At 50.3% G+C, this 12,242-nt stretch overlaps 1 protein-coding gene across 1 annotated transcript; it reads left to right on the forward strand.

Annotated features, from left to right (window-relative positions):
- The first annotated feature begins 1,116 nt into the window (after positions 1–1,116).
- On the forward strand, positions 1,117–2,673 carry LOC147415732 (inositol 1,4,5-trisphosphate receptor-interacting protein-like 1). Its single transcript, XM_086464874.1, has one exon. The coding sequence runs from the start codon at positions 1,117–1,119 to the stop codon at positions 2,671–2,673; it is 1,557 nt and encodes a 518-aa protein (XP_086321000.1).
- Positions 2,674–12,242: the final 9,569 nt, after the last annotated feature.

Raw genomic sequence — 12,242 nt, forward strand, 5'->3', positions numbered from 1 at the left:
AGAGGCAGCCCTGATGTTGCCTCCCTGTGTTCGCTGGGGCCCACGTGGAGAATCTCCTCATCCTCCATGCTCCCCGGGGAGCTGGAGCCACAGAACCAAGCACACAGGACATGCAGAAGACACCGCTCCATTGGCAGTGGGAAGCGCTGCTGTGCCTTTCCTCCACACCGAAAGCACCCTCTGAGCAGTCAGATCCCATGCAGCTGAAGAGGGGCCGTTGGAAGGAGGCTGGTGTCAGAGACTGCCGTTGCCACCCGGACAGCAACTGCTCTCGCCTCTTCCACAGAGTCCGTTCCTTGTGGGAGCTTTCCATTGTGCAAAGTTGGCCACAAATGGCATTCTTTGAATAAATGCTGCATCTGAGTGAGTGTCTGTGCATCGCTTTGTCGGGCAGCGCAAGGCAGAGGCTGCCGACTACTCAGCTGCCACAGAGTCAGGGAGCATTTTGCAGAAGAGCAGATGCTCTAGGCTCTGGCTTGGTCCATCTAGCCTCCACTGGTGCCTTGACCATGAGCTGCATGCAATGCTTAGGAAAAAAGTATAAGAAAGAGCTGCACCACTGCTGTACGTCTGTGAGTTCACTGGGGCCCGGGAGAAGAATCTGACCCTTCCTGACCCTCCCCAGGGAGTTGGTATGACAGAAGTCAACGTCCTAGACCTGGAAAAGACAGTGCCTAGCAAGGGCTGTGAGTGGCTGAGCCGAGGTGTTGCTGAAGGCTGGGGTTGGTTGGCGGGCGTGCCTGTGATGTCATCTGGAGCCTGTGACATCACAAATGATGAGTCACAATTGGACAGCAAATATAAGGGCGCCAACAGGCAGTGCTGTCTCAGAAGAGCCTGGGCTAGCGGTGAGCGCGCACGCGGGTGGAGGCTGGGCTGGACGAGGGCCGGGGCAAAAATGCGGGTCCCAGAGCTCAGGCTGGGTTCTCACCCTGCCTTGAGGGCCCAGTCACTCATGAGAGCACCTCGGGCAGGGCACGGTGCCGCTGCCACCGGGCTGGGGCTGGGTGCAGGCCTTGCTGCCTCCCCAGCTGCTTCCTATCCCCTCTCCTACCTGCCCCCAGCTCCCTCCCTCCCAACCCCACTCAAACCCTTCTCTCCCTCCTTCTGCAGGCCATGGCTTACAAGACGATTGCAAGTTCCGTCGCCTTGTTCCTGGAAACCTTCTTCCTGCTCCCACTGATGGTTGATGATGGGTCGGATGAGGCCACGCCAGAGCAAATGCAGCTGCGTGCCCAGCAGCTGAGCCAGGAGACGGCTCAGCTGGTGCAGGAGCTCAACAAAGGGAGCCGTGAGCAGACGACCCAGGAGCAGAGTCACACAGACTGGGGAGCCCTGCTCTTTGCTGTCTTGCGGCACTGGCAATTCTGGCTGGGTGCTGCAGTCCTGGTTACGCTCGTCTGGCTCTGCTGGTGGCTCAGGCAAAGAAGCAGAGACAAGATGAGCTCCATCAGTGAGACAGAGGAAGAAGGTTTGGAGGAGGAAGAAGGTTGGGAGGAGGAAGAAAGTGAAGATGAAGGTCCTGATGACGAGAGGGATCTGGACAGGATCTTTGCAAGACGCATCCAGTGGCCAATGAAGAAGCTGGCGTGCAGGAGCCAGGTGGTGGAGGAGGTGGTGCAAAATCTCCTCAACGTCTTCCAAAGGATCTTGTCAGAAAGTTCGTTGCCGGTACCGCTACTGCAGTCCCCAATTGGGGTGGGTTGTGCCTTTGAAGGTTGGAGTCCCCTTGAGGAGGCCGAGGCTGTCTACTCCCTGCTCGTGCCCCTGAAGCCCCCCGATGGGCACGCCTTCCACCTGGAGCTGGGCACCACGGGGGACATGCTGGCAAAGGACTCCCGCATCCGCGTGGACCTGCAGTGTACCTGCACCAGGGAGCAGCTGGTGGAGAACACGCTGTGCTTCCTCCACCACGCCAAGTCGAAGCTGCAGAGAAGTCAGGGTCCCAGCCTCCTTGGCACCTTCTGCACTGACTCCTACCTAGATGTGCACAAAACTGCCCTCTGGTTCCAGAAGTCGGTGAGGTCAGCCTGGGTGGCGTTGCCTTGGTCACGTCGCTACAAGATGGAGGTGCTGCCCTCCAGACGCTCCTGCAAGCTGCAGCTGACGAATGCCTCTGGGAGAACCTTCTTTGTTGAGATTCTGTTTGGGGTGCAGCAAGGCCGCTCAGACATCTTCCTGAGCAGTGAGGCTACAGAGGCCCTCTCCATCCCAAGCACAACATGGTCAGAGAGCTACGCTGTGGCAGAGGCCAAGTTCTTCAGGCATATAGCCAGACAGGTCCCGCGTGGCAGCTGGCACCACAAATGCCTGCACGTCTGCACCCGCGTCCTGCTGGGCACAGCCTTGTCCCCCTATAACTTCAAGACGGTTTTGATGCACCTCCTGACCACCACTCCCCTGTCAGGCTGGTGCAGGGGGCTGTTTCTGCCGCGGCTGGAGGATATCCTGCGTTACGTGGGCACCTGCCTGGAGGAGAAACGCCTCAACCACTTCTTCTTTGGCAATGACAACATGCCCGGGGTGATAAACTTGCCCCCAGCCTTCCGATCAGCCCAGCCACACAACCTCTTCCAGCACCTGCTGACGGATCCGGACGCCCACGCCCAGGCACTGCGCGAGTTCCACAAAGTGCAAGATCGGCTCCTAAGCCTGCTCTTCTACGGCCAGTAAGGGAGGCCTTCATGCGCCAAACGGGCGTGCTTGCAGAGGTCCCAGCTGATGCCAGAGAGCCACCTCGCAGAGGAGGGAAGAAGAGGGCAGAAGTCAGGACGCAGAGAGGAAAGGGAAAACCCTGTGCCACAGCCCTCTGCCAAGTGCAGCAGTGTTCTCCTCTCAACCGTGTCCTCAGCACAGCAGCCGGTGACGACTACAGCGCCGACAAAGGTGACAACTTCCGCCCTGTTTTTTGCTCGCACCGGCTGTGGCCCGGACGGCCTTCCGCTTGGGCCCACCAGTTCTCGCTGGCAGCTCCGTCTGGGCAGGGACCAAGCCAGAGGCAGCCCTGATGTTGCCTCCCTGTGTTCGCTGGGGCCCACGTGGAGAATCTCCTCATCCTCCATGCTCCCCGGGGAGCTGGAGCCACAGAACCAAGCACACAGGACATGCAGAAGACACCGCTCCATTGGCAGTGGGAAGCGCTGCTGTGCCTTTCCTCTACACCGAAAGCACCCTCTGAGCAGTCAGATCCCATGCAGCTGAAGAGGGGCCGTTGGAAGGAGGCTGGTGTCAGAGACTGCCGTTGCCACCCGGACAGCAACTGCTCTCGCCTCTTCCACAGAGTCCGTTCCTTGTGGGAGCTTTCCATTGTGCAAAGTTGGCCACAAATGGCATTCTTTGAATAAATGCTGCATCTCAGTGAGTGTCTGTGCATCGCTTTGTCGGGCAGCGCAAGGCAGAGGCTGCTGACTACTCAGCTGCCACAGAGTCGGGGAGCATTTTGCAGAAGAGCAGACGCTCTAGGCTCTGGCTTGGTCCATCTAGCCTCCACTGGTGCCTTGACCATGAGCTGCATGCAATGCTTAGGAAAAAAGTATAAGAAAGAGCTGCACCACTGCTGTACGTCTGTGAGTTCACTGGGGCCCGGGAGAAGAATCTGACCCTTCCTGACCCTCCCCAGGGAGTTGGTATGACAGAAGTCAACGTCCTAGACCTGGAAAAGACAGTGCCTAGCAAGAGCTGTGAGTGGCTGAGCCGAGGTGTTGCTGAAGGCTGGGGTTGGTTGGCGGGCGTGCCTGTGATGTCATCTGGAGCCTGTGACATCACAAATGATGAGTCACAATTGGACAGCAAATATAAGGGCGCCAACAGGCAGTGCTGTCTCAGAAGAGCCTGGGCTAGCGGTGAGCGCGCACGCGGGTGGAGGCTGGGCTGGACGAGGGCCGGGGCAAAAATGCGGGTCCCAGAGCTCAGGCTGGGTTCTTACCCTGCCTTGAGGGCCCAGTCACTCACGAGAGCACCTCGGGCAGGGCACGGTGCCGCTGCCACCGGGCTGGGGCTGGGTGCAGGCCTTGCTGCCTCCCCAGCTGCTTCCTATCCCCTCTCCTACCTGCCCCCAGCTCCCTCCCTCTGTCTTGGTTTGAAAAGACAGGTGTCTGTGGAGGAAGGCAGGAAAACTATTATAATTTTGAAATTAACGGGCCTTCAGGCAAAGATATGGGGAATAGGAATAACAGTTCTTTACTAATATATATATATATATAACACAAGGCAGGGAAAAACAAACAACCCACTGGTTTACACTGACAAGAGTCAGGAATACAACCTGACACCCTGTTAGGGTGGCAGTAGCAGTCCAATAAGATGCTGGCTGCAGTCCTCCTGAAGTGATGGGTGTAGTTCTGTGGAAGCAGCAATCAGGTAAAAGAGTCTGGTCTTCCTCCGAAGGTCCAGTGGTCGGCAGGTAGCTCTTGTCCTCTGGAACTTCAGTGGGGGGAAAAGCTCCTCTGGGAATCCAGTGGAAGAAAGGCTGCTAGGGTGTTCAAAATCTCCGTTTTTATTTGGCATGGACTGCTTGGCTCCTTCCCCCCCCTCCCCGGGCGGAGTATCTCACAATGGGATGGGGAGTCGTGAGGCAGTTCCTTGATGGGCCATTAACAGGAGATAGCCCAGGAGCGAGTTACCGATGGGTCAGGCGATAAGGCATTGTTGTGCCCAGTAACAGGAGATAGTCCAGAGGGGGGAGGCAGGGAGCACCGCCCCACCTGGTCTCAACAGCTCCTGAAGATGGTAATAGAATATATTTTTTTCTTTTGGCACATTTTACACTGTAACCCAGGACACCCTCCCAACCCCACTCAAACCCTTCTCTCCCTCCTTCTGCAGGCCATGGCTTACAAGACGATTGCAAGTTCCGTCGCCTTGTTCCTGGAAACCTTCTTCCTGCTCCCACTGATGGTCGATGATGGGTCGGATGAGGCCACGCCAGAGCAAATGCAGCTGCGTGCCCAGCAGCTGAGCCAGGAGATGGCTCAGCTGCTGCAGGAGCTCAACAAAGGGAGCCATGAGCAGACGACCCAGGAGCAGAGTCACACAGACTGGGGAGCCCTGCTCTTTGCTGTCTTGCGGCATTGGCAATTCTGGCTGGGTGCTGCAGTCCTGGTTACGCTCGTCTGGCTCTGCTGGTGGCTCAGGCAAAGAAGCAGAGACAAGATGAGCTCCATCAGTGAGACAGAGGAAGAAGGTTTGGAGGAGGAAGAAGGTTGGGAGGAGGAAGAAAGTGAAGATGAAGGTCCTGATGACGAGAGGGATCTGGACAGGATCTTTGCAAGACGTATCCAGTGGCCAATGAAGAAGCTGGCGTGCAGGAGCCAGGTGGTGGAGGAGGTGGTGCAAAATCTCCTCAACGTCTTCCAAAGGATCTTGTCAGAAAGTTCGTTGCCGGTACCGCTACTGCAGTCCCCAATTGGGGTGGGTTGTGCCTTTGAAGGTTGGAGTCCCCTTGAGGAGGCCGAGGCTGTCTACTCCCTGCTCGTGCCCCTGAAGCCCCCCGATGGGCACGCCTTCCACCTGGAGCTGGGCACCACGGGGGACATGCCGGCAAAGGACTCCCGCATCCGCGTGGACCTGGAGTGCACCTGCACCAGGGAGCAGCTGGTGGAGAACACGCTGTGCTTCCTCCACCACGCCAAGTCGAAGCTGCAGAGAAGTCAGGGTCCCAGCCTCCTTGGCACCTTCTGCACTGACTCCTACCTAGATGTGCACAAAACTGCCCTCTGGTTCCAGAAGTCGGTGAGGTCAGCCTGGGTGGCGTTGCCTTGGTCACGTCGCTACAAGATGGAGGTGCTGCCCTCCAGACGCTCCTGCAAGCTGCAGCTGACGAATGCCTCTGGGAGAACCTTCTTTGTTGAGATTCTGTTTGGGGTGCAGCAAGGCCGCTCAGACATCTTCCTGAGCAGTGAGGCTACAGAGGCCCTCTCCATCCCAAGCACAACATGGTCAGAGAGCTACGCTGTGGCAGAGGCCAAGTTCTTCAGGCATATAGCCAGACAGGTCCTGCATGGCAGCTTGCACCACAAATGCCTGCACGTCTGCACCCGCTTTTTGGGTTTTCATTTGTTCTGAAGTCAAGCAGCTGCTCGAAGGGATGGAGTTGGAATTGCCTTGGGAACAGCCTGGTAGGTGTTTGCAGCAGCTCCTGAGGGTTTTGTGAGTGGGGCTGTTGTTACAGTGTGCGGCTCTTGCTCGTTTTCGTCAGGTTTTGTGGTTATTTTGATAATGCTTTGGTCTGTGCTTTGTGAAGGAGCCCGTAAGGGGAGAGAGAACATCTGTGTCTGGCGGATCTGGATCGAGAGGTTCTGGTTCATACCGAACCCCTCTGAGGCCCAAGGCTCAACGCCTTCCACTGCAGGTCTCGCACTGATGGCTGCCACAATCCCTTGTGTCCCCTCTTATGCTTTCTTCAAAGACTGAGTTTGGTTTTGGTAACTTGGATTATCTGGTTCCAAAAAATTGCTGTTTCTCTGCTTCAACCTCTTGTTTTGCTTGCTCAGGGATTCTCTTCTCTGTGGTTCTCTGTTGACTTTATGGTGGCAAATATACATGGATTTCCATGAAGAAGGACATCACAGAAGATGACTTATACCTGTAAAGGCAGAATCTCGGATGAGGTTAGCTTTGGTAGAGGTTACACATCTGCTGAAGGAACTTTAAAATCCTGTGTGTGATACAGAGGCATGAAAGGAAAGACCAGTGCTTGTTTTGGTTTCTTAGAAACTTCAGGTAATTTACTGGAAATCCCAAACATTTGCCAACAGAGATAATATTTTGCTTTTAGTGTACGTTGAGCACTAAGCCTTGCACTTGCTGCCCTAAGTTGTGGGTTGTGTTTTTTTAAGCCCACATGTTAGGAAGATGAAGTAAGGTTCTGTTCTAGCATAACAACACAGGCAGACAAGCTTGGTATGGCTGAATTAATTGCTGGCTGCTGTGGATTTGGAGCTACTCCTGAGATGTTTTTAAAGAGGTTTTTTTGCTTTATGAAATAAAAAGCACTCTTGGTTATCTCCTGTTTGGGCCTGCAGACAGCTTTGCCATTACGAGCCATGTGTGCGTCACAGGGAGTTGCTGTCTGGCTATAGTTGCTTCATATTGAATAAAGCCCCTTTTTTGTTTTGCCTTGTAGGAAATTGAGGTTTAAGACAGATACTAGAATGTAGAAGGACACGGTAGGTTAGACATGCTTTGTCTTTGCCTACATCCTCTGTGTAGGATTGTTGTGTTTAGTGTATTTTGTAGCATTTTGTCCACGTTATTGTTGTTTGCAGAACTTTGAAATCATTTAATCAAGAAGAATTTCCTGATATTTGTCAAGGTTTGCATCTTAAATGCAACTGGAATTACAGAGACAGCATAAAGCTTTCTAATGTGGTACAAAGATGTAACAATTCTCTGTACTGCTGCTATTTTGTTTGTGGCTCTGTAGAGAGCATGCCAGCAGCTCCAGGCTTTTTTATTTGCACTTAAATTTCCAGATATGGGAGGAAAGGTGAGAGGGAAGAGAGAAACATAAGCTATAATACTAATTTATTCCTCCTTCTCCTCAAAAAGTGTTTTGAATTTTGTTTAGAGAGGCGGGGAAAATCACAATGACAGTTGTATTGAAATTGCTCCTGCTACACTGTGGAACAGGTTGACAAAGCCGAGAAGGTTTTGTTTTTGTTTTGCCTTCCTTTTTTTGTCTTCCACAAATGGCAGCTTGACTCTGGCATTCAGAATTGCCAGCAGGCTGTAAGGTAAAGTAGCATGCCCAGCTTTGCTTTTGGTGAATTCAGCTGCGAGGAAGCTTTTGACCTTCAGAGCGACAGCGCGAAGAATTACCGTGTTGACACAGGATGCTCGAAGAGTGTTGTACTGACGTCACTCGCTGCTTTAAGCATCGAGCACCTGCTTCTCTGCCTGCAGAACCTGGGTTATGTCTGGGCGTAATGAGCCCCTAAATCATTGTAAGCGTGAAAATATGATCACAATGATCTTTCTGCCTGCTGAAGAAAATAAGTTACTGAAAACATTAGAGCTCATGTGCTGTAAGATGAGAAAATGGTCAAAAAAAGACAGAGGAGGTAGAACAAGTGACATGGCTGGAGTTACATCTTATATATATGAAAAAAATGAATTTTGTAGCCCCCGTGAAATGTCATCTGTGGAACCCTTTAAGGGTGCTTTTACAGGTCGTCTCTGCGGGTCGCTGCAGGGCGCGAGCTGGCAGAGAGGATTTCCACCGAGGATGTGGCTGCAGTGAATCTCGACTATTCTCTTTCCTCCGTGCTTTTTTTTTTTTCTGTTCCCTTTTTTTCCTCAGTCTTCTTCCTTGGCCTTGTCAGTCATCTGCCGCTTCAAGTCAGCGATCACCAGCACAGTTCCTCCGACTGGAAACCTCTGGGGCGGGCAGGGGACTGTCAGCCTAAGGCGCAGTTCTGCTACGCGGCAAAACCAGAACGTTCTGTGGAGAAGCCAGGGGAGCAGGACTGCCTGAAACGGAGGCTAGTCTGAGGGTACGGTGTTGCAGGGTGTTTAGTCAGCTAAAGACTGCTCCTGAAAAGGAAGGGTCTGGCTTTTCCTTGCCCTAGATACTTGCTCCTGCGGCATCCCCTCTGCTAAACCCCCCACGAGGGTTGGTGCAATCGGAGCAGCTGGCTGTTCAGGCTGAAATGTGATGGTCGGGTTGGGAATGGAGATGGTTACGTTTCAGCTGGATCAGAGCTCTCTTCTCTTGCCTGTGCAAAAAAAAAAATAAAAAGAAGAGGGGGAAGCACATGTCTGGGCTGGGAGGGAGAGACTGGGGCTGTCCCTTCTTGCTGCGGGGCAGTCTTACTGGGTCAAGTGGAGCTGGAGAACTCGGAGGGTGTCGCTCAGGGATGTAAGAGGCTGAGGAGGGAGGGAGGAGATAATTGAAAGAAAATTTGTTTCAATTATTTGTGCTGCTCCAATAACTTTGGAAGGCGTTAATGATCTGTCTGAACTACCTTGCACACGTTGCAGAGAGCCAGCCATGTTGTTGTATCATGTCAGAAGTGTCTTACTTGTTGCCTAGGTTTGCATGGCTTCTGTGTTTTATGTTGGATTCTTGTTATATCTGATGTCAGCTGAAATGCTCCTAATGACCAAATTGCTGTTCTTGCATACGTACATACAAATATAATCAAGTCACCCTTGATTTCCTCTTTGATTACAGTAGACAGATTTAGTTCCAGGAGGCTCTTGTGATGAGGTCTGTTTCTTCAATCTTTTTTTCACGAGATTTTTTTCAAGAATCAGTTTTCTGCAATCGTTTTCTCGGATCCTCCTGTGATGTTTACAACTATGGAGTTATGGTCATCAGAACCTGCAAATACCATTTCAATGGTAATTTGAGTCCAAGGCTGGAAAGAACAGTCCTTGTTACTACTTATTCATCGTTCTTCTTTTTATATATATGAAAAGTCAGCTTGCCCTTTCGGATACAGTACTGCCCTGGCCTCCTGTCGGTGCTTTGTTCGTCCTGCCCCCAAGCCCTCGTCCGAGGGGCTGCTCTCTGAGGTCATCCTTGACTCTGTTCGATTTGCTGGGCTGCTTTGATCCCAGCAGCCTATGGCTGGCCTTGAGTTCTGCTGAAACGTGGCTCCTCTGCCCCGCTGTGACGGCAGGTGACCCAGCCTGCCCCGCATCAGGGGTCTGTGCCGTGAGGTATTTGCTGCTTGGCAGATACCCGCCTCATCTGCGGGCTTTCTCTGGAAGAGCGTGGGGATTGCTGAAGTTTCAGACAGGGCAGGGACAAGAAGGGCTCTTGAAGGGGCTGCCTTGAGGCTACCCACGCTGTGAGGAATTCCTGTCTGCAGCTCTGCTTGGAGAATGCTAAATCATTTTTCATCTGTTGGAGTGCTGGGTTGACTTTCTTAATACAAGCGTCCTTAAATTTTGTTGATATATCTTGAAAGCATTGCTTTATCAGCAAATGTTGTGACTTCTGGGGGTTGTGTGTGTGCATATATGTATATGCACATTTATTTTATCAATACGTGGTAGATGCATTAAAAAATGGTTTGGGAAGATCTATTTTTGACAGCATTTGACAGCTGCTTTCTTTTTCCTAATTACTTCTGGTTCCCTCCCTCAGTCTTTTTTGTTTCTTCAATTACAAAGACAGCACACCCAGCCTTTATCGTGCGGAAAAGCTTTTTCTTTAATCCCACCTGATTTTCAGTTTAGCTGGAAAACACATTTTGATTCAAAGTGAGGAAGTTAAGCTGAAAATCAGGAAAGCTTACTTTCCTCTTCTATTGTATGAATAAGAATGAGATGCCAGGTCTTAAGACACGAAGTGTATCATGGTGTGAGATGACAAGTCTAATTTGATAACTGCAATTACTGTTGCCTTTGTTCACTAATATAATTTTAAATGTAAAGCAAGATTTGGAAGGAAAAAAAGAACATCTAACACAGCTAAGACAGTTTAGATTCCAGCTTGCTTGATGTTTCTTAAAATACCTGGTTTTGCATCTAATGCAATTCTGTATCCAAGCTAGCGATGGTTAATCTACTCGGTAACAACAAAAAAAGTTTGAGTCAATTTCACTAAATAGAATAAATGGATTGTAAATGTTGTCTGGTCCCAGTTTGTGGATGGGAATAAGGAATCTCAGGTGCAAGCTCTGTTTGGTTCTGAGTCAGTTCAGCCACTGAAAACAAACCTTTTTGGGGTTTTTGGTTTGTTTTGTTCTGTAAAGTACATTTTAAGGAAATGGTAAGGAGATTGCAATGAATTAGATCAACCTCCTGTTCCATGATTTGAAATTGTGATCCAATTTGTGATTAAAATCCTGTAAGTACCAATCAGCCTGCTACATTAGACCTCAGTCTTGGTTGTGCCCTGTGGTGTAACAGAGCCCCAAGACACTGGTACATTGTAAATGAGACATCCCTGACCTTCTTCCTGCTCCCTCTATGCTGATGCTGCCATTTTCTCTCCTTTTTCTACATTTCCATGTGTGTTACAATTATTTTTTCATCCAGCTTTGCCCAGGTGCTTAGCAGTCTACACTGGAGCCTTTTCCGAGTGCCTCCTCCTGGCGAGTTGCTCAGGAATAGCTATTCATACCTTCTTTTTTTTTAAGGTACCTGTCATTTCCTTTCCTATAAACTTCTAAAAAAGCAGGTGGCTGTTTTTTTTTCTTTACTTATCTTGTAAAGTAAGGGTGAGTGTTTAGCTTTAAAGAGGTACTGGGTGCTAGAAAACCAAAGGCTCCCCACTTGAGTTGCTGTAGGATGTTTGTGCCATCCGTACTATAGATGCTACAGTATAAATTTGGCTTCCTCTAGGAGACATTAGGCTGGCCACGTGGTGGAGACAGCTGCTGAGGTAGAAGGGACTCTTTGGAACTGTATAGCAGTCGTTGTTATTTTTGTAGCTGCTGCTGAGGTGGGACTAGGGGGCATCCAACTTTTGAGGCGGCTTTGCTGGGTGATGCAGAATTATTTCTATCCATATAATTATCCTCTCACTACGTATTGTTCTAAAGTAATTTTAAAAGCGTTGATTGGAAGTATTAAATTAAAAATGAATCGGAAAGGTCATCTTGTGGTTGGATACCACTCATCAGGTGACATGACACAGGCTGTAGAAGGCCTCAGGGTAGAGCTGACGTAATGTAAACTGGATTTATTTGTGTGTGATGGTCATCTTATCTGATGTGATTATGCTTCTGTAAGTGATGCAGAGTATAGCTTGTCTGAGGTGGTTGGAATCTAGTGAGCCTAAATGAAATGAATGTGAATTCTGGGTCTGAAAGTCATACTTGTGATGAGAAACTGGTTTTTTGGCTTTAAAAAAAGCTTACTTATCAAAGCACTGGAAGCATTTTTTTTTGCATCCATCAAACCTGAAAGTAGTCTTTTACCTTAACAGATACCAGCTTATCGTTGGTTTTATTCTTGTGGTATAAAACATTTTGTTTTGTTTCTGTAAGCAGTAAACTGAAAACAAAGTCCCAACTACCTGAAAGAACAAAGAAAGATGTGATAGGAGCTAAAATTTATTGCTACGGTAGTAGACAGGGCTGCTAGTATAACTGTGATGACTGAGTTTTATTATTACCTATGAAAAAACCTGTCTACCTCCTCTGTCATCAAATGTAGGGAAAACTGGATACTGGGAAAGGCATCGGTGGGGATTCGTGGGTTTTAGAGAAGCGCATGGTGAGCTGGGTGGAAGCGCTGTGGGCATTCTCTGATGTACACAGGCTGCGCGGAAATCACAAGGGGAGGCG

The sequence above is a fragment of the Leptosomus discolor genome, chromosome 4 (genome assembly GCF_034619465.1).
Source record: "Leptosomus discolor isolate bLepDis1 chromosome 4, bLepDis1.hap2, whole genome shotgun sequence".
NCBI classification, from domain to species: domain Eukaryota; kingdom Metazoa; phylum Chordata; class Aves; order Leptosomiformes; family Leptosomidae; genus Leptosomus; species Leptosomus discolor.